Source organism: Oncorhynchus keta, chromosome 21 (genome assembly GCF_023373465.1).
Source record: "Oncorhynchus keta strain PuntledgeMale-10-30-2019 chromosome 21, Oket_V2, whole genome shotgun sequence".
In the NCBI taxonomy this organism is placed as follows: domain Eukaryota; kingdom Metazoa; phylum Chordata; class Actinopteri; order Salmoniformes; family Salmonidae; genus Oncorhynchus; species Oncorhynchus keta.
In genome coordinates this window covers 48,678,342-48,703,078 of record NC_068441.1, presented here as the reverse complement: position 1 = coordinate 48,703,078, position 24,737 = coordinate 48,678,342, and the positions used below count along the sequence as shown (strand labels likewise).

The 24,737-nt window shown below is 43.0% G+C and overlaps 1 protein-coding gene across 9 annotated transcripts; it reads right to left on the bottom strand.

The window, feature by feature from the left end:
- Window positions 1-1,434: 1,434 nt before the first annotated feature.
- LOC118379157 (sodium- and chloride-dependent taurine transporter-like) lies at window positions 1,435-24,737 on the bottom strand. Of its 9 annotated transcripts, none has more exons than XR_008074702.1 (15): window positions 24,485-24,737; window positions 22,704-22,838; window positions 18,856-19,090; window positions 18,562-18,694; window positions 17,617-17,751; window positions 17,111-17,214; window positions 16,840-16,964; window positions 14,247-14,359; window positions 11,518-11,655; window positions 8,051-8,153; window positions 7,548-7,648; window positions 6,172-6,342; window positions 2,170-4,740; window positions 2,054-2,131; window positions 1,435-2,015 (listed from the first exon to the last, which is right to left on the bottom strand). XR_008074702.1 is itself a non-coding variant. In XM_052474094.1 (13 exons), the coding sequence occupies exons 1-13, from the start codon at window positions 24,711-24,713 to the stop codon at window positions 4,582-4,584; spliced, it is 1,881 nt and encodes a 626-aa protein (XP_052330054.1). In that variant the 5' UTR covers window positions 24,714-24,737; the 3' UTR covers window positions 1,435-4,581. The 9 variants fall into 9 exon arrangements, 1 of the variants encoding a protein (XP_052330054.1); XR_008074704.1 differs by having other exon boundaries at window positions 2,054-2,092; XR_008074697.1 differs by having other exon boundaries at window positions 2,054-4,740.

Sequence of the window (24,737 nt, the reverse complement as noted above, 5' to 3'; positions counted from 1 at the left end):
TGCTTTTTTTTTCCATCACTACAAATGTAAAAACCAGTAAATAACCGCACAAAGCAATGGTATGAAGAACAGCAGTACAATAGATGGCATATATCTCCACATAAATCAGTTTGGTCTTTATAAGGTACGTGGGAGAGAGAAGATGTTAGAAGCTATAGTCAACCCATCAAGTCCGTTGGCTGTCCACCATCAAGTCCATTGGATGTCCACCACAGCATAGGCAGGATCAAAGGCAGAAGACGTGGTGCTGCTGTATTGTAATCTGATTGTTGAGGCATGGTTCCTCTAGCCTGGTCCCAGATCTGTTTGTGTTTTTTGTTATAACGCCAATGGTGAGTCGGAACCATAGGGGTTGACAAGACAGCACAAACACGATCTGAGACCAGGCTATGGGCTTTCTCCAAGGCCTCCCTGACGCCTCCATGCTTATTCCAAGACAGATACAAAGCATTAGGCTTATCTCTATTTTCTAAGTGTTCAATTTCAAAAGTAATGTGTGGTTTGCATACCTGATGTGTTTATGAATTATGATAATGGACTAAGGTGGCATTAAAGTAATGGGAAGATGTATTTTTCTTGGTTGCATCTTCTCAGTCTGAAATAACTTTTTGTATTTCAGCAGATACACTATCGTGTAACAAATATGTAACATTTATCCAAATTAAGATTTAGTTTGTAACCATGATTTTGTTTCATGGTTGGAAAATCACTAGCTAATCACTTCTGCCCTTTCTATTTGACCATACCCTCTGCACTAGTATGACAGTTATGGCCTACCAAACTGTATGTGTTTTTATATAAAATGTGGGAGAGGTCAATTTTAAATGTTAAAAGCTAACAAATCTGCAGACATCCTTAATTTTCATGGTTTACAGTCCATTTGATGATAGAGGTATATTTCAATGGGATTTACCTTGATTCAAAAGGCCCTTTTAAATATGCCTCAACCCTCTTGTGACACGACATCACAATGCTGAATGTGTACTACTAACTTAACTATATGTCTTAAGTCATACAGTAGCCCATGTGCAGAATTGAAATAGTCTACCTTGGAACCAACATTGTTGTGGGGTCATAGGGGACAAGAGGCTAAACTGCCCTGGATAAGCCTGTGATGTAGCTGCTTTAGGGGGGTTTGGGAGGGAGCACTGGGTCCATACTCCCAGCAATGGGTCTTCCTCACCTCTCCACCATGAGAGATGTTGTGTGGTGGGATTTATTTTTCAAAATGGCTGCCGTGGCTACACATTGGTGGTGGATGAGGTGAGCTTCCCCCTTACTTTGTAAAGCGCTCTGTAAATCCAATCAATTATTATTATTGGGGTCGTGAATGTCGAGTGACTAAAGTGCAAGATCCCTGCTTTATTCTGTGGCCTATAGACTCACTAAAGGACACTACACATGAGAAAAGCAAAAAGCTTTTTTCCAAAAATGTTTTTTTTTTTATTAAGAAATAAAAAGGTTTAATGTTTTTCTCAGTAAAACCCTGTTTTAAAACACACATTTTTGTTTTACAGGTTATTTAGCGCCATAGAAATAAAAAATAAAATCTTTCAAATTGTATTTGAAAAATGTTTCTTCTTCATGGATTAAAAACATTTCCCCCTTGTACATTCTTAAAAAGGATGGGCTGGTATGTAATGACATGTAATGTATGAGGCAGGAGAGTTAGATAACTTTAACATTATGTTTTCTATCTGTAGGGATCAGTAGCCTGTCTGATTATAGACAGCTCATCTCAATGGAAATGGAGTATGCGATCCAAATGGCACCCTATTCCCTAATAATGCACTACTTTTGACCAGAGACCTGTGTCAAAATGAGTTCACTATGTAGAGAATAGGGTGCCATTTAGAACACAAGCAGAGACTTCTCCAATCTCCAGCGATGGGACTGGGTGTCAATATCTTCACTGTAATAATGTATTCTCATTTGGTTTTTCAGTAAGCTTCTTTGATACAACACCTGTAAGGTACCTAGCTCGCTAACTACTAGCATTTTTTTTTAACAGGTACCTAGCTAGCTAACAACTAGCATTTTTTTTAACAGGTACCTAGCTCGCTAACTACTAGCATTTTTTTTTAACAGGTACCTAGCTCGCTAACTACTAGCATTTTTTTTTAACAGGTACCTAGCTCGCTAACTACTAGCATTTTTTTTAACAGGTACCTAGCTAGCTAACAACTAGCGGTTTGTTTCAGGTATCTAGCTAGCTAACAACTAGCGGTTCGTTTCTGTGCGACATAATACATCTTCTGTACAAACAAACAGCACTACGGTAGATAGACAGGCTCATGTTTGGCGGCAGCATCATTTCAGAATGTTACCGAACCTCACAGGCCAATTCCGACTACCAAATCAGATTTGAGATAGTCATTATAAAATGGCAGGTTAACTTTTCATTGCAACTCCAGATATTTTAAAACGTGTAATATTTTTGATAAAGATTAATCAAATTCTGTGTGTTATGACAGAAAGCGATACTACTGCATTGAACGTTGTTTCTTTGTTGATATTATGGCATAAGATTTTGTGGTAGGTTTTCATTGGCCCCTGAAATTGTCGTAATTTTGTCTGTTGCATTGTTTAAGCAAGTGTTTTATTTTTTATTTCTCTCTACAAAGTTAAAAGTACCACCTATTTGAAAAACAGAGTGAAAAAATACTTATCTTTCTACGAAGTATTGCACATTACAAATTGCAGTTTTTTTGATGAACAGTAGGTTGTTAAATGACGTTACATCCTCAGGAAGTATTAATAACTGGAGACGGGGTGGTCATTTTACATTTTGAATACAAAAAAGGCAAAAACGTGATTGAAAAACAATCAAAGTACAATAAAGTAAACGTTCTGAATTTATACCCCCCGGGGGGAAAAACAAGACAATTTTTCTAATTTTTATGGAATTAGAATCAATAGAATTAAGCGAAGCTTCCGTTTCACTGCATGTGGTTTCACATTTCAACATTCCATTCTAAGAATATCTTTGCATTGTGAATCATAAACGCTTCAAATTCCAACAGGTTTTTGTTTGAACTGTTTCTGCCTCTTTGAAAAGCTGTACTAATATAATATTTAAAACTAAACTAAGATATGACGACCGATAGATAGGGAGTGTGAAAAGGCTGGAGGAAGTGGATAGTATAAGTTAGTATATTAATTAATTACCCATATGTATTATCATTACATCAGAATGTACACTGACCTAGCCTGCAGAAATTCAATAGAAAGATCTGATCGATGTGATTGAGAAGCAGTCTGCTTGCATTTTGAATGGTTCCTTAATCCATTTTTATGATCAATATTTACTGTATGGGGAGTTTACATTAATGCGTAAAGTTATTGTGGCAGGTCCTTTAGGCTCCTGTCAATCCATTAGAGAGACAGACTCAAGAGATGCTATATGCATTATATAGTGTGATGTTGTGCTTGCTGTTAACTTGCCACTATGTCATGTCCTCTATCTATAGCCAGCGATAGAACAACACACTAAAACACTAAGAATAAAGGAAAAAAACTCACTTCGTTACTTAGTGCAAATAATTCAATCACAGACTTGAAAGACGTAATGATGTAGCTATTGTATGCACTGGGATGGATGGCATGTAGCAGTAGTGTCCTTCACCAGCATAGTATAGTCTACTTTAAAATGGAGTTGGGCTGACTGTATGTATGTACACTAGACACTGTACAAGGAGAACAGGTTTATGCCTCCACAGTCAGAGCCAGGTACAGTTGCCGGCACTAAAAAGCTAGGTTGTACTGCAGTGTTATTTATACAGACAGAACAATTGCTGCAAAGTGCTCAAGTACCTTCTAGCAAATAGTTGTGTCAAAAACCAGTATTGCAGACCAGGGCAGGATTTTAAAACCCTAACTTTTTAGCAACTGTAGATGAGATGCTCTGGACCATGAACGCTGCCTAGTAGTGGAGGCACGTTCAGGTTCAGTTGTAATTTTACAACAAACATCGACGACAAACAACACTCGACTAATCTCACTGTATACAAGGGGGGCACCACCTCCACGATATTATCGTACTATAGACATTAGTTAAGCTGAGAAGAGAGAGGGGCTAGGTTGATCTAGATACAAACATGACATAGTCAAATGTTACTGCTCAAAACATGACACACATTTAGTTCTTACGGTTTTATACGGCCCTTTTTATATTCTGTATTTTCTTCTCTTTAAAAAAAAAAAAAGGATTCCTAAAATAGATACGACCGCTTATAGTTCTACAGGAAAGAAGAAGAAGTAAAAATGGACCATGTACTGATTCTGCTTGCTCCAAGTGGCATGGAAATCTACATTCCTTCTAACTACATTAATCGTAATAACAGTAATATTAATAACAATAGTTTAATAAAAAATATTAAAAACATAGACAGGAAACCAATAATGTAACTTCCTCTGTAGAAAACAAAAACAAAAAGAAGACTCCTAGTGCAGATACATAGCAATGTAAACCTGGTCCTATAACTAGTTTAGTGATAATATAGTATAATAACATAGAAAGCGGGTCATTTCTTTTTTTTTCTTTTTTTCTTATTTAAAATTCGTTCCTCTCACAGAGAGCGCTCACATCATAGTTTCTACAATAGTGTGGGTGGGCTTGATCAGGCCGTTGTTCCCGTTAGGGTCCAGGGGGTAGGCCAGCTCGGCGGACATGCCCTTGGGACGGTGGTCGACTGGACGGGAGCTAGCACCTCCCAGCGGAGCTGCCACAGCCTTGATTCTCTGGGTGGAGACAACAAAAAGAGAGCTCTGTTAAACTCCACTAAATACCAATATACTGTAAAAGTATGATTATATTACGGCAAGTGTACCTGTTACAGATGGATCAACTTGAAAAATGACCTCAAGACTCACCGACTTCTACTGGCTTAATCACAACTTTGTTGGGAGGTCCACTATATCAATCAAGAGGTCAAGATGAAGCTTCTGAACTACATGAAGTACCTAGGGGTAGGAGCTAGGGCTTAGGGTGTAGGGTAAAGAACCTAGGGGTAGGAGCTAGGGCTTAGGGTGTAGGGTCTAGAACCTAGGGGTAGGAGCTAGGGCTTAGGGTGTAGGGTAAAGAACCTAGGGGTAGGAGCTAGGGCTTAGGGTGTAGGGTAAAGAACCTAGGGGTAGGAGCTAGGGCTTAGGGTGTAGGGTCTAGAACCTAGGGGTAGGAGCTAGGGCTTAGGGTGTAGGGTAAAGAACCTAGGGGTAGGAGCTAGGGCTTAGGGTGTAGGGTAAAGAACCTAGGGGTAGGAGCTAGGGCTTAGGGTGTAGGGTCTAGAACCTAGGGGTAGGAGCTAGGGCTTAGGGTGTAGGGTAAAGAACCTAGGGGTAGGAGCTAGGGCTTAGGGTGTAGGGTCTAGAACCTAGGGGTAGGGTAGGGCTTAGGGTGGGATCTAGAACCTAGGGGTAGGAGCTAGGGCTTAGGGTGTAGGGTATAGAACCTAGAACTAGGGCTTAGGGTGGGGTAGAACCTTGGGGGAGCTAGGGCTTAGGGTGTAGGGTCTAGAACCTAGGGGTAGGAGAGGGCTTAGGGTGTAGGGTCTAGAACCTTAGGAGCTAGGGCTTAGGGTGTAGGATCTAGAACCTAGGGGTAGGAGCTAGGGCTTAGGGTGTAGGGTATAGAACCTAGGGGTAGGAGCTAGGGCTTAGGGTGTAGGGTCTAGAACCTTGGGGTAGCAGCTAGGGCTTAGGGTGTAGGGTCTAGAACCTAGGGGTAGGAGCTAGGGCTTAGGGTGTAGGGTCTAGAACCTAGGGGTAGGGGCTAGGGATAAGGGTGTAGGGTCTAGAACCTAGGGGTAAGGGCTAGGGCTTAGGGTGTAGGGTTTAGAACCTAGAGTAGGGGCTAGGGCTTAGGGTGTAGGGTCTAGAACCTAGGGTTAGGGGCTAGGGCTTAGGGTGTAGGGTCTCGAACCTAGGGGTAGGAGCTAGGGCTTAGGGTGTAGGGTCTAGAACCTAGGGGTAGGGGATAGGGCTTAGGGTGTAGGGTCTAGAACCTAGGGGTAGGAGATAGGGCTTAGGGTGTAGTGTCTAGAACCAAGGGGCTTGGGGGATAGGGTTCAGGGTGTAGTGTCTAGAACCGAGGGGCCCGGGGGATAGGGTTCAGGGTGTAGTGTCTAGAACCGAGGGGCCCGGGGGCTAGGGTTATAGGAGTTGTGTACTAACCTCTATGAGTGGTCCATCGGACTGGATGATCTTGATGACCACCACCATAGGAATACAGATCATAGAAGCCAGGGCCAGAGTCCAACCCACACCGATGGACCAGTCGGGGTACTCGTAGACCTTGTTGTAAGTCAAAGGTTTGTATTTGACCAAGGAGAAGACAAAGCAACCCTGGAGGCAGAGAGAAAACACCAACGGACGGTAAATATATTAATGCTAACTCAAATTCTCCAATGTCTGACAATGAGGAAACGGTTTGGCGTTCTGGTACATTTGCAGTGCCAGCTTGCACTAGCTAACTATCAGTTTCAAAACAAGGGATCTACTTGAAAACTTTCTTGTTCTCAGTAATACAATACTTGATGCTGGAAAAAATAAAAAATAAATTATGCAAACTGAGTCTTTCAATTCATTCAGACAAACACCTATTGTTTCATGAGCATTTTGGAAAACAAATTAAAATGAAAACAATTATTGACGTAATTGATAAAGTTACAGCCATATACAATTATGGCGTCTAAAATTATAATAATATCAGAGCTGGTAGTAATTGACATCCACTAACACATAGTCTCCTCAAATTCTCCTTAGTCCCTTTCATTCTCCTTGAATTCTCTTTAATCTCTCCTTAGTCCGTCTCAAGAGAACAAATAGCACTATGTTTCCTGGCTGTTAAGACACAGGATATTCAATGAGATTAAACAGGATTAGCCTCCGGACGGAGCAGGGCACCACATTTCCCAAATGCCTCAACAGTTTTAATCCAGCAAGCACACACAGCATGGGACTCCGGGCCAACGGTTACCCTTTAACCTCCATGGACAGAGGGCCAACGGTTAACCTTTAACTACCAGGGAGGCAGGGCCAACGGTTAACCTTTAACTACCAGGGAGGCAGGGCCAACGGTTAACCTTTAACTACCAGGGATGAAGGGCCAACAGTTACCCTTTAACTACCAGGGAGGCAGGGCCAACGGTTAACCTTTAACTACCAGGGAGGCAGGGCCAACGGTTAACCTTTAACTACCAGGGAGGCAGGGCCAACGGTTAACCTTTAACTACCAGGGATGCCGGGCCAACGGTTAACCTTTAACCTCCAGGGATGTAGGACCACGGGTTAACCTTTAACCTCCAGGAATGCAGGACCACCGGTTAACCTTTAACCTCCAGGGATGTAGGACCACCGGTTAACCTTTAACCTCCAGGGATGCAGGACCACCGGTTAACCTTTTCTGTAGGAGCTTGCATCCCAAATGGCACCCTATTCCATATGTAGTGCACTTATTGACTAGGGCCCGTAGGTTACATTATATAGAATACAAATATAGCAAGGGTACCATTGGAGACAAAGTTAATGTGAATGAACATAAGACTCACCACACAAAGAAGAGGTGTGATAAAAGACCAGCTCCATTTCATCCAGGCATTTGGTCTGTAGCCAATCATGTCTTCAATCGCATCATAGAAATTATCAACGCCTGATGGAGGAGAGAAAAAAAAAATAGAGCATTTTGTCAGATTGATGTAAATAGGGGCCCTATATTCCTTTTATAGTGCACTACTTTTAGACCAGGGCCTATAGTAGGGGTGTGGTCAGAAAGACGTCCACTATAGGAACTATAGGGTACCATTTCGGATGGAGACAGTATTCTATCTCGTGTTCCTCTTTATACTGGGACACAGCCTGTCTAGGTCTAGATGTCATGTTGACGGTGTCCGGAGATATAATGCAACAATAAATTGAGACAGAACAGTGACATCTCTATACAGCTTGGAGTGGTTGTGAATGTATTTCACTGATGGAGCCCGAGGACATTTAAGGACCACAGCTCCTACACAGACATACACAGACAGAGCATTATTTTCCAGAGCAGACGTACCATAAACCCAGGCTACAGCAATACATTCAAAGAATGCAACCCACAAAAGGCACACACCGCTGGCTGCATAGTAGTCAAAGAGCTGAAATACATACATGCCACCCTGTGGGAGAGAGAGACAGGCAGGATTTAGTGCTTGGCTCATGTGTGAATGTAGGATTTAATGCATAGATTTACAACAACAAAAAGGGTTCCAAAAGGGTTCTTCGGATGTCCCCATAGGAGAACCCTTCTGTGTAAAGGGTTCCACGTTGAACACAAAAAGGGTTCTCGCTGGAACCAAAACAGGTTCTCCTATGTGGATAGCTGAAGAACCATTTTAGGTTCTACATAGCACCTAATTTTTCTAAGAGTGTAGTGGTGGGAGAATAACCATTTGCATCCCAAATAGCACCCTGTTCCCTACATAGTGCAGTACTTTTTACCATAGCCCTATGGGCCCTGGTCAAATGTAGTGCACCTTACATAATAAGGAATGATGCAGTCATGTTCCGACACAATAGCCCAACGGAACCTTGAGCCGTCCCGAGTTCCAACTCTGAACAGAGCACTCAGTCAGAGAGGCAACATGAGATTGTGATGTCATGGAAAAAGAACAGGCTACTGTGGTCGAAATGACATAAAGCAGTAAGTCCCTGACTCCCTGGCTGTCTAGGGGGCTTAGTGGGGTAGGATTAGGGAGTAGGGACTGTGGTGGGTTTGGTCTTTCTGAGGGTCATCCCATGCTCCTTTCTATATTATGAGGCTGAGAGGCAGGGACACAGCACAGTATCTCCAAGTATAGCTAGCTAGCAATACCTTTTTACAGCTCATGATGCCCTGGATTGAGATGAGCTTCCCAGAAAGTGACTGACAGTTCAGTAGGGTTTCTCAGAGTGGAGATAAAAGAGAGCGAGGTGTATGTGTGAGCCAAATATTTCTCTAAATAGACCATACAGTAGGCTACTGGGAAGCTTAGGCCACACCAGAGTATTTGAAGTGGTGCTATTGTGAGGTACTGGCATGAGATAAGATAGGAAAATAGAAAGGGGAACTGTATGCATGGGACTCTTGTTTCTGGGGGAATTTGAGGTTTAAAAGCTTCACAAGACCATTTTCTATTCAAGGGCAGTGGGAACCACTGCCATAAGGTGAAGCTGCATTGTCTACATTGCCTTCAGAAAGTATTCACACCCCTTGACTGTTTTTCCACATTCTGTTGTATTACAACATGAATTTAAAATGGATTACATGTGTATGTATATGTTTTGTCACTACACAATACCCCATAATGTCAAAGTGGAATTATGTTCTTCAAAATGTGTACTAATTAATTAATTATGAACAAATTAAATGTCTTGAGTCATTAGGTATTCAACCACTTTCTTATAGCAAGCCTAAATAAGTTCAGGAGTAAAAAATGTGCTTAACAAGTCACATAATAAGTTACATGGGCTCACTCTGTGTGCAAATTATTGTGTTTAACATGATTTTTAATGACTACCTCATGTCTGTACCCAACACATATAATGATCTGTTAGGTCCCTCAGTCGAGCAGTGAATTTCAAACACAGATTCAACCACAAAGACCAGGGAGGTTTTCCAACGCATCGCAAAGAACGATACCTGTTGGTAGAATGGAAAAAATAAAAAAGCAGACTTTGTATATTCCTTTGAGCATGTTGAAGTTATTAATTACACTTTGGTAATACTGCAAAATATGTGGTAAAGAAATTAACTTTATGTTTGGGGTAAATCCAACACAACACATCACTGAGTACCATTCTTCATATTTTCAAGCATAGTGGTGGCTGCATCATGTTATGGGTATGATTGTAATCATTAAGGACTGGGGAGGGATGGTACCAGGTTTCCTCTAGAAGTGACGCTTGGCATTCAGGCCAAAGAATTCACTCTTGGTTTCATCAGACTGAGAGTCTTTAGGTGCCTTTTGTCAAACTCTAAGCAGGCTGTCGAGGAATGACTTCCGTCTGGCCACTCTACTATAAAGACCTGATTGGTGGAGTGCTGCAAAGATATTTGTCATTCTGGAAGGTTCTCCCATCTCCACAGAGAAACTCTAGAGCTCTGTCAGACTAACCATCAGGTTCTTGGTCACCTCCCTGACCAAGGTCCTTCTCCCCCGATCGCTCAGTTTGGCTGGGCGGCCAGCTCTAGGAAGAGTCTTGGCGGTTCCAAACTTCTTCCATTTATAATGATGGAGGCCACTGTGTTCTTGGGGACCTTCAATGCTGCAGAAATGTTTTGGTACCATTCCCCAGATCTGTGCTTCGACACAATCCTGTCTCGGAGCTCTACGGACAATTCCTTCGACCTCATGGCTTGGTTTTTGTACTGTCAACTGTCGGACCTTATATAGACAGGTGTGTGCCTTTCCAAATCATGTCCAATCAATTGAATTTACTACAAGTAGACTCCAACCAAGTTGTCGAGACATCTCAAGGATGATCACTGGAAACAGGATGCACCTGAGCTCAATTTCAAGTCTCATAGCAAAGGGTCTGAATACTTATGTAAATAAGATATTTCTGTTTTTTATTTTTTAGACATTTGTAAAAATGTGAAAAAGCATGTGTCACTTTGTTATTATGCAGATATTGTGTGTAGATTGCTGAGGATTTTTGTTATTTAATACATTTTAGAATAAGGCTGTAACGTAACAAAATGTGGAAAAAGTCAAGGGGTCTGAATACTTTCCGAATGCACTGTGCATCATATTCATGAGGGTGTCGCTTAATTTTAGTAAGATAGTGTTATATTCATTAGGATGTCGCTAAGGTTCGGGACTGGGCTGGACACTTGTGCTACTGTATCTTACTAGAACTTATTTACGTAACATTACAGCCATATGATATCAGTGTAAAAAGTTCCAGTTTACTCCCAGAAGATAGTACTTAAACTAGTAAACATGGTACGTCCCAGAAGATAGTACTTAACCTAGTAACCATGGTAAGTCCCAGAAGATAGTACTTAACCTAGTAACCATGGTAAGTCCCAGAAGATAGTACTTAACCTAGTAACCATGGTAAGTCCCGAAGATAGTACTTAACCTAGTAAACATGGTAAGTCCCAGAAGATAGTACTTAACCTAGTAACCATGGTAAGTCCCAGAAGATAGTACTTACCCTAGTAGCCATGGTAAGTCCCAGAAGATGGTTACTAGGGTAAGTACTATGGTAAGACCCAGAAGATAGTACTTACCCTAGTAACCATGGTAAGTCGCAGAAGATAGTACTTAACCTAGTAACCATGGTACGTCCCAGAAGATAGTACTTAACCTAGTAACCATGGTAAGTCCCAGAAGATAGTACTTAACCTAGTAACCATGGTACGTCCCAGAAGATAGTACTTAACCTAGTAACCATGGTACGTCCCAGAAGATAGTACTTACCCTAGTAACCATGGTAAGTCCCAGAAGATAGTACTTACCCTAGTAACCATGGTAAGTCCCAGAAGATAGTACTTACCCTAGTAACCATGGTAAGTCCCAGAAGATAGCTTATGGAGCACACTGTTGCTATAAAAAGTTCCCGACGGTAACCCTTCCTTAGGAAGGAGGGATACAGATCCACCAAGGAGGTGATCTGTCCTTCCACTTCCACAAACTGGGGACAGAAAAACACAGAGACAAGAGATGGGAGTAGTGGTGCATACAGTAGGCCAGATAGGCTAACATTGTTGTACAGACGTAGTCCTGTGTGGCTCAGTCCGTAAAACATGTCTCTTGCAACGACAAGGGTCGTGGGTTTGATTTCCCACCGGGGTAACGCATATGTAAAATGGATGCACACATGACTACGTCACTTGGGATAAAAGCGTTTGCTAAATGGCATATATAGAGGCTATTATCAAGAATGACTGTCAGCCAGTCAACAAGTCAGTCAATCAACCAACCAATCAGCCAGTCAGTCAACATATCAGCCAGCCAGTAAAATTATACCATCGCATGTGCGATCTAGTCTCATATTACTTCCAATCCTTGTTTTCTCACTTGCTTGTAAGTGATGCTATGGATGCTAGCATTAGCTGTAGTAATGGTACGACTGTCTAGCATTTAGCTGTAGTAATGATACGACTGTTTGTGGATGCTAGCATTTAGCTGTAGTAATGGTACGACTGTCTATGGATGCTAGCATTTAGCTGTAGTAATGATACGACTGTCTAGCATTTAGCTGTAGTAATGATACGACTGTCTATGGATGCTAGCATTGAGCTGTAGTAATGATACGACTGTCTAGCATTTAGCTGTAGTAATGGTACGACTGTCTATGGATGCTAGCATTAAGCTGTAGTAATGGTACGACTGTCTAGCATTGAGCTGTAGTAATGGTACGACTGTCTGTGGATGCTAGCATTGAGCTGTAGTAATGATACGACTGTCTAGCATTGAGCTGTGGTAATGGTACGACTGTCTAGCATTTAGCTGTAGTAATGGTACGACTGTCTATGGATGCTAGCATTTAGCTGTAGTAATGATACGACTGTCTATGGATGCTAGCATTGAGCTGTAGTAATGGTACGACTGTCTAGCATTTAGCTGTAGTAATGGTACGACAGTCTATGGATGCTAGCATTTAGCTGTAGTAATGATACGACTGTCTAGCATTTAGCTGTAGTAATGGTACGACTGTCTAGCATTTAGCTGTAGTAATGGTATGACAGTCTATGGATGCTAGCATTTAGCTGTAGTAATGGTACGACTGTCTAGCATTTAGCTGTAGTAATGGTACGACAGTCTATGGATGCTAGCATTTAGCTGTAGTAATGGTACGACTGTCTATGGATGCTAGCATTTAGCTGTAGTAATGATACGACAGTCTATGGATGCTAGCATTTAGCTGTAGTAATGATACGACAGTCTATGGATGCTAGCATTTAGCTGTAGTAATGATACGACAGTCTATGGATGCTAGCATTTAGCTGTAGTAATGATACGACAGTCTATGGATGCTAGCATTTAGCTGTATTGACTAACTGACTGACTGCGTCAACATGTCGTTGTTTTTTCATAAGCAGTTAACATCCAGCATTAGAACCTGGGGTGATGTGTCTGTGTCGTGGCTTGCCTCTGTGGATTGACCGATTTTATTGACTGACTGTTTAGTCCTGTTTAGGCCTGTATTGATCACATGTGTATGGGGATAGGAGTTTTTCCTCCTGATCACATGTATATATATATGGGTCACAAGTTTTTTCCTGGTCATGTGACTACGAATTTCCCCATGCAGGTTAATAAAGCAGACCATGTGACATTCAGAAACTCGCTTAGTTACAACTTCCCTATATTAATATACTGACTGTGGCCAAGTTCGAATGCCATTGTATATTTCGAAAATTGGAACAGAACCACCTCTGTCTCTTAACATGCTTACAACTTCCCTGTACACTTACCCTACTACAAAGTGTATATTTTTCACCATCTCAGCAATCTCATCACTCATATCAATAAACTGACGTACTGTCTCATAATAAAAACATACAACTTTCATTAACGAGCCAATAAAATGTGTATAATTTCATAATCTTAGTGCTCATATATGACTGATATCAATAAACTTCCTTGCCACTGTGTTATAACGACCTGACCTGACTTTCTCAGATTCAGATTCTTTATTCATAATGGCGATACCACTGACCTATCCTGACGTAGCTGTCGTAAAAGAAACGTCTGAACGGGGTCGTCAGAAACCAGAAACATCCGCTTTTCAGGGCTTCTCCTCTTCCTCTATGCTTTTCCCATAAACCGTATGCTTCCGGTTTCCTTACGTCCCCGCTGAAGGTGCAACTGACGTGACTGTATCAAATTCAGAGTCAGATCCTTGATTTATAATGAGGATACTACTGACTGTCTCAGATTCAGATCCTTGATTTATAATGAGTATACGACTGACTGTCTCAGATTCATATCCTTGATTTATAATGAGTATACTACTGACTGTCTCAGATTCAGATCCTTGATTTATAATGAGTATACTACTGACTGTCTCAGATTCATATCCTTGATTTATAATGAGTATACTACTGACTGTCACAGATTCAGATCCTTGATTTATAATGAGTATACCACTGACTGTCTCAGAATCAGATTCAGATACTTGATTCTCAATTCATACTGAATATACTGACATGACTGTCTCAGATTCAGACTCAGATACTTGATACTTGATTCTCAATTTATACGGAGTAGACTACTAACCTGACTGTCGAGACCCAGTAGCAGAAGCATGATGAAGAAGAGAATAGCCCAGAAGGTTGGCAGCGGCATCATAGACACAGCTTTAGGATAGGCAATGAAGGCCAAGCCAGGACCTAGAGAGGAACAAGAAGAGAGAAGGGGGACGGGGAAGTGGAGAAAACACAATTAGAAACCAGGGTTCTATCGTTTGATCTGGTCTGATGCCATCTTGGTGCGTCCAAGTATAACACAGACCAAACTAATGTTAATAAGAAATAAAACAAATCCTCAAAGTGTAGATCTATCTCATCTCGTCTTATCCTTATGCTCATATACTGTAGGCCATGTACATGTAATGTATTGTTAATGCCCTTTTAACTGATGGTTCCTGGTAAGACTAGGGATTCATGTTATGACAAGAACTATCAAAGAAGGTCAACGTAGCCTTACAATAGAACAACTCCAAATGTTAATCCCCTATGATTATGTGTATATAATAACTATACTAAACTAGTAGAACATATAGGCTAGTATATAACATAACTAGTATAGTATATAGTAGAATATATAGGCTGGTATAGAACATAACTAGTATAGTATATAGTAGAATATATAGGCTGGTATAGAACATAACTAGTATAGTATATAGTAGAATATATAGTATATAATAACAACGACAGGATCAGAGGCAACATACGTCGCCTCTTCTCGATTGTAACTATAGCAACGTCTCGATAACGTGGCGTTATAACAATGGGATAACCTGTTACAACAGAAGTTAAAAAACAAAACAGGAAAAACAGCAAAACACATAGAATAAAGTTGGTTTAGCTGTGAAATATACGACAAGGCATCCAACCAAACACGACATGACTAGCTTGCAGACTGCCTAGTGAGCTGGCTTTGAAACGTCAATAATAATAATAATAATAAAATCCTCTGTCGTGCTCGAGGCTGGTCTAGCAGGTAATGCCGTCGCCTTCAGCACATACGTATCATCCTCAGCGTGGGTGCACATCTGGATCTACTCTGCACTTCTACCCCAAAAATAAAAACCCCTCTCTCTCCTCAGAATCAAGTTGCAGCAGATTAAGGCAAAGACCAAGTTGTCTCTTTCTCAGTGCACTATGCACTTTATTTCACTGCTTACAGCACACGGTGTAAATTACAAACATGGTATCACAGACCATCTACAGTACTTTGGACCAAAACTCATGGAATGACTTATTCTATTAAACTGCTCACAGTAAATAGCATTAATCTAGATCAGCATACTTATCAACTACATTTGTTTCATCATATGATGTAATATATATAGTGGGGTCTGAAATTATTGACACCCTTGATAAAGATGAGTAATAATGACTGTATAAAATAAAATTTTAAAATACTGAGCTATATTTTACTAACAAAAATATGGGGGAAATTATATTGTTTTATACTAATACAATTTCTCAGAGAAAGAGATCGCTCAGACAGCTGAGATAACGAGATAGGTTACTGAGATAGCTCAGTATTTAAATTATTTATTTTCCACAGTCATCATTTCTCATGCATTCACTGTGTCTCTGTACTCCAGCAGGAACACCCTGCACAGTCTCCTCAGAAGGATAAGGATAGAGATATCGTTCAAGGCTAGAGCAGACTGACTACACACTGCAAGAGGGAGCCAGTGATGCAGGATCTCAGTTAATACCATCAAAAGACCCATCTTTCATATCAGAATGTACAGTATAGTATATCTGCTATATAAAAGTAGAAATTAAGGGTGTTTTTTCTCAATTACAGAAAAACACCTAAAAACATCATCACATTGATGCCTCCTTGTAGTATACACAGCAGTAGAAGGAGAATGACATAACAAGTGCAATAGTTAAAAACATGCTTATAATTAGAAACTTACAGAACAAATAGAATCCGCCATGGGCATCAACCATTGAACTGATCACATTGTAAAAGACGGATAAATATGCTAGACCCATCTAAAACACCCCAGAGTTAAGTGTCATAAGTGAGACTTAAGTCACACTTGTTTATTTTAACTTGGCACAAGATGTCCTGGATTACTGATATTATGCTTCACCCTCATTCAGTAGATACAGTATCTGTTGGAACAGGCTGGAGCAGGACTCTTAAATCTACTGGTTGATCGTGAGAAGAAAAGGTCATGATAGGATCTCTCATGCATGGCTTGACTCTTCGCTCCCTAGCATTCTGGATAAGATTCAATTTAACAAGTAAAACTTTTTTTTTTCTTTCCACCAGCATGTTCCTTGATACTCGATTGCTTGAAGAATCCAACCAGATCCAAATATGTGATATCCATGTTATAGAGGTGCACCGTAAGCTGTTTCTTTATACTGTAACTTGGTATTTTTATTTTATTTCTGTCAAGCAGTGTTTGATTGCCCGAAACTTCCATATTTCGATGCCGTCTTTCATAAAAAATAAATCCATTTCATTCTTTACATTTAACTTTATCTAGTGTCTTTCGGATTTTGTCATTTTTTCTGTTGGATAGAACCAGCCAACACTGTTGTTTTTGCTGTTGTTTATTGTTTGTTTATTTTAAGTAGCAGCGCCCACCATCACTGCCACTTTGACCACCTCGTACCTGACTCTGCCACATCGGCAATGTCCACCCCTTGCTCTTGTGCCATGAAGCCCAGGACGGAAAATATTGCGAAGCCAGACACAAAACTGGTACCGCTGTTGAGGCCTCCCAGCAGCAAACAGTCCCTATATCACACATATGTCATGGAGGTTGTTAATGAACACAAAAGGAACCTAGGTTCCCCACTTTTTTCTTTTTTTCTCTACCCATTTTTCTTTAACCATTGGATTAGGTCCCACCACCACCATCACCCCCCGGCATGGTCGCTCACCTATAGCAGTTGTATTTGTATTTGTTGTAGCTCCCCAGTGACGTCATAGCTCCCAGACAGATGGCATAGGAGAAGAAGATCTGAGTGCCTGCATCGATCCAAACCTGGAGGTAGAAGGGGAGAAGACATGAAGGCTTAGACGCAAGCTTTGGGAAACACTGAGGTATTATTACATTGGGCAATATTTTGACTGACTTTGTCTACACATTTTTCCTTATCCCAGGAGAATCACGTTTACCCAAGGACTAGTAATGAAAATTTGCTTTACAGATATGGGGCATAAGACAAGGATGTCCTTTATTCCCCTTTCTATTCATTATGGCGATTTAAATATTTTAAATTTTTAAATATTTATAATATCAAATACTAAACTCAAAGGATTTAGGCCACGATTCTGCGTGGTTTGTTTGAATCCCAAAGACAGTTGCTTAATGAATAGATTTTAAAAGTTCCAAGACAGGACAGGGTAGGGCGGAGAGTGGTGGGGCAAGGCAAGGTGGTTCTACCTCAGGGTCTTTGAGACGTTGCAGGTCTGGGTACAGGTAGAACTTGATTCCTTCAGATGCTCCTGGCAGAGTGACGCCGCGGATCAACAGAATGATCAGCATGACGAAGGGGAAGGTAGCAGTGACGTACACAACCTGTTGGGAAACAGAGGACAAAACCGTCAATGTATCAGCAGACTTACACATCGATAGTGTCGATCTCATCCACATACATTTCTTAGTCTAAAGAGACAGATTTGACACATTCTCAGTTGTCTGTCAGAATCGTAACCCTATCTTTTATCAGAATCCAATCCTCTCTGTTATACTCTTTCCTTTTGCTTTGTGAAGGCTGACACCAAGCTTCCCTTTCCAGGAAGCGAAGACTGCAGATACCGAATGATTTATAGCTTAGAGGGACAAGGAAACATAAATCAGGCTAAACCAATCAATTGGCTCAATTAAACAAGGTTTCTGGGATCGATCTAGCTCCCTGACTGGTCCCGCGGGTGTTGCTCTGCCTGGTCTGGCTCTTGTTTACACTCGGTACGGAGAGATTTAATTGCATTCTGGAACACTGCTCTTGATTTATGCCGATAGTCTGTCGTATAGTAGTAGCCTGTTCAACTTGGCATCGTTGCACTTTGAGGTGTGTATTATTAAGATGTATGAATCCGTGCAGGCAGTGGCAGAGGTGAATCCATAGAATTAGAATCTCTAGAATGGACATTCCCACCACATCCAATTATCGTAAATAAAATGTTGACCGTTTGGTGTACAAATTAACATTTGTTGCACTTTCATTTCTCCTTGCTGTGGATATATTTGACCAACAATTTAGCTTAAGTCCCTTCTTCAGGGTGTGTTTGCATAAACGCCGAATGGTACGTGGTCTGACAGAAAATGTCCATTACATTAAATCTATTTATATATGGAAAATATAAAGTACTTCCCAGCTAAACTCACCTTCCCAGTGGATTTGACTCCCTTCCAGATACAGAAGAAACAGATGACCCAGACCCCCAGCAGACACAGAGCAAGGTCCCACTTGACCTCTCCGATTTCATCGATGCCACTGGAGATGCTAAGGACGTTACGTCTGTTGGAGAGAAGACAAATGTCATGTTGGAGAAAGAGAGGGTCAGTTGTACTATAACTGGGGCCCATAGTTTTACCCCCTTTTTCTATCTGGTCTCATCGCTGCAACTCCATACAGTAGATAAAAGTGAAATACATTTTTTTTTTAATTACTGTACTCACTCCCAGAACTCAGTGACAGGCGAGGTGAAGTTGGTGATGTTAGTGGCCAGCATCAGGGTCTTGTTCTTACGGATGGTGTCCTCCACACAGCGGTCTGTGTTCCAGGAGTTCTTACACTTGGCCCAGGGCAGCTCCGGCTGGAAGCACTGGAACAGGTAGTACAAACCCCAGGCCAGAATCACTATGTAGTAGATGTTCAGGAGGGACACGATCACAATCGAAGCGTAGCCGATACCTGGGGGGTTCACATAAATGTTAATCTTGCATGCCAGACATTAGTATACTGTTCAAACACACTTATATAGGGAGATTTGATATAAAGGAATCCAATGTAGCTATATTTCGCAATGAACACGTGTCTGTTTTGAATGCTGTTGTTATCATTTGTCTGGAAGATCTCCTCTCCTCTTCCCTCCCTCCTCTACCTCCCCCTTCCCTCCCTCCCTCCTCTACCTCCCCCTTCCCTCCTCTACCTCCCCCTTCCCTCCTCTACCTCCCCCTTCCCTCCCTCAATCCCTCCTCTACCTCCCCCTTCCCTCCTCTACCTCCCCCTTCCCTCCTCTACCTCCCCCTTCCCTCCCTCCTCTACCTCCCCCTTCCCTCCTCTACCTCCCCTTCCCTCCTCTACCTCCCTCCCTCCTCTACCTCCCCCTTCCCTCCTCTACCTCCCCCTTCCATCCTCTCCCTCCCTCACTATGTCTCCCTCCATCCCTCTATCCCTGCCTCCATCCTCTCCCTCCCTCCCCACCCACCCTCCCTCCCTCCCTCGTCCCACTGTCACCCTCTGTTTACTTCCCCCCTCCCTCCCTCGTCCCATTGTCACCCTGTTACTTCCTCATTCCTTCTCCAACTGTCTCTCCCTCCCTCCCTCGTCCCATTGTCACCCTCTGTTACTTCCTCATTGCTTCTCCAACTGTCTCTCCCTCCCTCCCCCGTCCCATTGTCACCCTCTGTTACTTCCTCATTCCTTCTCCAACTGTCTCTCCCTGCCTCCCTCCCTCCCTCGTCCAACTGTTACTTATCCTCCCTCCTCCAACTGTCTCTCCCTTCCTCCCTCCCTCCCTCCCTCGTCCAACTGTTACTTATCCTCCCTCCTCCAACTGTCTCTCCCTTCCTCCCTCCCTCCCTCCCTCGTCCAACTGTTACTTATCCTCCCTCCTCCAACTGTCTCTCCCTGCCTCCCTCCCTCCCTCCCTCCATCCCTCGTCCAACTGTTACTTACCCTCCCTCCTCCAACTGTCTCTCCCTGCCTCCCTCCCTCCCTCCCTCCATCCCTCGTCCAACTGTTACTTACCCTCCCTCCTCCAACTGTCTCTCCCTGCCTCCCTCCCTCCCTCCCTCGTCCAACTGTTACTTACCCTCCCTCCTCCAACTGTCTCTCCCTGCCTCCCTTCCTCCCTCCCTCCATCCCTCGTCCAACTGTTACTTACCCTCCCTCCTCCAACTGTCTCTCCCTGCCTCCCTCCCTCCCTCGTCCAACTGTTACTTATCCTCCCTCCTCCAACTGTCTCTCCCTGCCTCCCTCCCTCCCTCGTCCAACTGTTACTTATCCTCCCTCCTCCAACTGTCTCTCCCTGCCTCCCTCCCTCCCTCCCTCCCTCCATCCCTCCCTCGTCCAACTGTTACTTATCCTCCCTCCTCCAACTGTCTCTCCCTGCCTCCCTCCCTCCCTCGTCCAACTGTTACTTATCCTCCCTCCTCCAACTGTCTCTCCCTGCCTCCCTCCCTCCATCCCTCGTCCAACTGTTACTTACCCTCCCTCCTCCAACTGTCTCTCCCTTCCTCCCTCCCTCGTCCAACTGTTACTTATCCTCCCTCCTCCAACTGTCTCTCCCTGCCTCCCTCCCTCCCTCCCTCCCTCCATCCCTCCCTCGTCCAACTGTTACTTATCCTCCCTCCTCCAACTGTCTCTCCCTGCCTCCCTCCCTCCCTCGTCCAACTGTTACTTATCCTCCCTCCTCCAACTGTCTCTCCCTGCCTCCCTCCCTCCATCCCTCGTCCAACTGTTACTTATCCTCCCTCCTCCAACTGTCTCTCCCTGCCTCCCTCCCTCCCTCCCTCCATCCCTCGTCCAACTGTTACTTATCCTCCCTCCTCCAACTGTCTCTCCCTGCCTCCCTCCATCCCTCGTCCAACTGTTACTTATCCTCCCTCCTCCAACTGTCTCTCCCTGCCTCCCTCCCTCCCTCCCTCCATCCCTCGTCCAACTGTTACTTATCCTCCCTCCTCCAACTGTCTCTCCCTGCCTCCCTCCCTCCATCCCTCGTCCAACCGTTACTTATCCTCCCTCCTCCAACTGTCTCTCCCTTCCTCCCTCCATCCCTCGTCCAACTGTTACTTATCCTCCCTCCTCCAACTGTCTCTCCCTTCCTGCCTCCATCCCTCGTCCAACTGTTACTTATCCTCCCTCCTCCAACTGTCTCTCCCTGCCTCCCTCCATCCCTCGTCCAACTGTTACTTTCCTCCCTCCTCCAACTGTCTCTCCCTTCCTCCCTCCATCCCTCGTCCAACTGTTACTTACCCTCCCTCTTCCAACTGTCTCTCCCTTCCTCCCTCCCTCGTCCAACTGTTACTTATCCTCCCTCCTCCAACTGTCTCTCCCTCCCTCCCTCCCTCCATCCCTCGTCCAACTGTTACTTATCCTCCCTCCTCCAACTGTCTCTCCCTGCCTCCCTCCCTCCCTCCTCTTCTGTCACTGTCACCCTCTGTCACTTCCCTTTATGGATTGGCCCCCACCAATCCGTTCAGGCAGGCAGACACCAGGGCTGAAAAGTAACAGCTTGTTTTTCTGACAACCAGTCTCATCTTATCTGAATGTATTATACAAATAGAGAGAGAGAGTGAGGCTCGACCTGGTTTGGTTTGGCTGGTGGTGAGTGCCTGTCTGCATCCCAAACAGTTCCCCTATTCCCATAGGGCCCTGGTCAAGTAGTGCACTGCCCCACAGAACCTGATCGAGTAGTGCACTATGTAGAGAATAGGGTGCCATTAAGACTCAGCCTATAAGGTGCCATTAAGACTCAGCCTATAGGATGCCATTAAGACCTATGTCTACTGACAGAGCTTGTCAGCCTATAGCGTGCCATCTAGACTGATACATACACAGCTTACTAGTGCTGTCTTCTTTTCTGTTTATAAGATGTCTGTTTCCTTCTTGGGTCAGACCTCATTGATAGGCATCTCTCTGATGTTTTCCAGCGCTGGTGCCATAGCAACCTCTAATTCAACACACTATGTACACGGCATGGCTGAGTCTCAAGGGCTCAGTGTGTGTGTGTGTGTGTGTGTGGGGGGGACATTCCCTAAGAAAATATCAGAGTATAGCTGGGTAGTAAGACAAAGCACATTGTTTGAGGGGCATGAGCAAAGTGCACTTTCAGTTTCCCTCAACTCTCAGTACAGAGTGTGTAACAGGATGCAACTGCAGTATAGGGTGCCTAGCAACCAGGCAGTATAGGGTGCCTAGCAACCAGGCAGTATCAAAATAAGGCTAGTTGTCGGTTGGACTACCATGGAGTCGGTGTGGGCGAGGCAGAGCCAGTGTAATGAAATGTGTGGTATCTTTCCTGGCCTGGGCTGGTATGAATAAGATGATTGACCTTTGCATCAATTATTTACTATTCATTTGATTTCGGCTGAAGGTCATTGACCTGATTTGACCAAGAATGTCCCCCTCTTCTAGCTACTCTTGCCAGGTCGTCGTTGCAAAGAAGATTCTGTTTTTGATTAGCTGACCTGTACAAATAAAGGTTTTATTCATTGAATCTTTATTTAACTAGGAAATAACCTTGAGGGTAGAAACGTATTTTGTGAGGGCAACCTTAAATAAGAAATGAAAATGTACTCGCCAGTAAAGATGGGGCAAAGCTTTTCCCAGCAGGTGATTCCACCCTCGGAGGTGTACTGTCCGAGGGCCACCTCCAGGAAAAACACAGGGAGACCTCCGCCAAAGAGGAAGATGAAGTACGGGATGAGAAATGCACCTGGAGGAGGAGAAGACGAATATGTAAACAAATGTGTCAGGTTCAAGAAAAACAAATGTGGTCAAAACACAATGAAGTACGTGTGAATCAAGGGAGTAGCTACGGTAAATCATTTTACGTCAGTAATGTTAGAAGGACATTAATTTGTTAGTCAAGTAAGTCAACCATGGAATGGTTAGTCAATTGGAATGGCTTTAAGCTGTAAAACCTTCATGTTCTAGACCTAGATAGCAGCTGTAAAGGAACCATGGTTGCATGCAGAGAGACTGCCCAGATAGCACATTTGGTTCCTTGGAAGTTCCTTGGTTCCTTGGAAGTACGTTTTTGGTTTCCCATTGGTTCTGGGAACGAAGCCATAATTTTCCTAACCGGTAAAACGGAACGTTTTTTTAATGTTCTGAGAAAGGAAGTGAACATTTCGACTGTTCTGGATATGTACATTTTTAGCTTGCAGGGAAGTTCTGAGAACATTTTACTATGGTTCCCTAAAAGTTTTCCTGGGAGGTTTTTATTAACTTTCTGAAGAAGGAAATTATAGGTTATTTTAAGGTTTTTGAATAAGTTCCTTAAAACTTTCACTGAATGTTTGAATAAGACTTTTAATAACACTGCTAGCTAAGGTTAACTGTTCTTAACTACAAGCACAGATAGGACACATGCAAACACATGTATTTTTTAAATCATGGAAACTGGTGTATTTTTTTATTGTGGCACAGCATCAGTGAGATTCGAACATATGATCTTATGTTGGATGGCTCTAGCATGCTTTTTTAACTCGTATAAAGCTGTTAATTTCTCTCTATTCAATCAGACCCCATTTCAAAGGAAACAATCACTCATTAAGATCAGGTGTGGCCAATGAGTGGGCGTGGCCAATTAGTGGGCGTGGCCAACACAGCCGAACACACTTAACAAGATAGAGGATAGAGAGAGTTTTTGTTGATGCTGAGAACGGAATATATATGTTTTTAAATAACAATCTTAACGTTGTTAATGTTTTCTTGTGTTTTTTTAAGGAAAGGTTTCGGAATGTACTGAGAACATTACTTTAAATAGAACCACGAGGAAACCTGTAGAAATGTTATACTGAAGTACTGAAATTCCCACAAAACAACGTTGTTTCGTAACGTTCTTGGAACTATGCGAGAACATTCCCAATGTCAAACCAGTTGGAGAACGTTCCTAGAACATTACCAAAAATGTAAATTAAATCTAAACATGTTTGAACTTTTAGGAAACATTCTGTTAAAGTAATGAAATACGAAGAAGATTACTTTTTGTTGTTGTCAAGTTCCTTAAATGTGCAGAGAATGTTCCAAAGCCAAGCAACAATCCTACACCATTCCCAGAAATATGTGGGTAAGGTTGTATGCAAAATAACGATAGAGCCACGCTCTCACCAAACTCTAAGAAACATATGGTTCTCAGAACGTTATGTGCTAGCTGGGTGACCTGCACTAAACCCACTCTCAAGACTTGAATGAATAACCCCCTTGAACACAGCACTCTGTTTACATGAATATGTCACAGGGAAATAGCGTCATTGACCCCGTCATCTTAGAATAAAGAAGTTGGAATTGGATTGGCTTCATTCCCTTTCACCCTTCATGACCTAGTCAGTAGCTGTAAAGGAGACAGAAACTCACCTCCGCCATTCTTATAGCAGAGGTATGGGAAACGCCAGACGTTCCCTAAACCCACGAAGCCCCCAGCGACGGACAGGATAAAGTCAAGCTTGGAGTTCCACTTCTCCCTCTGGACGGGCTTCCCCTCTGCCTCGTCCTCGGGCCGGGTGCCAGGGCTCTTCCCCGGGGAAGGCTTCAGCGTGTCCTTATGGAAGTCCTTCAGACACTGGAGCTTCTCTTTCTGTGCCATGCTGCAGGAGGGAGGGAGAGAAGG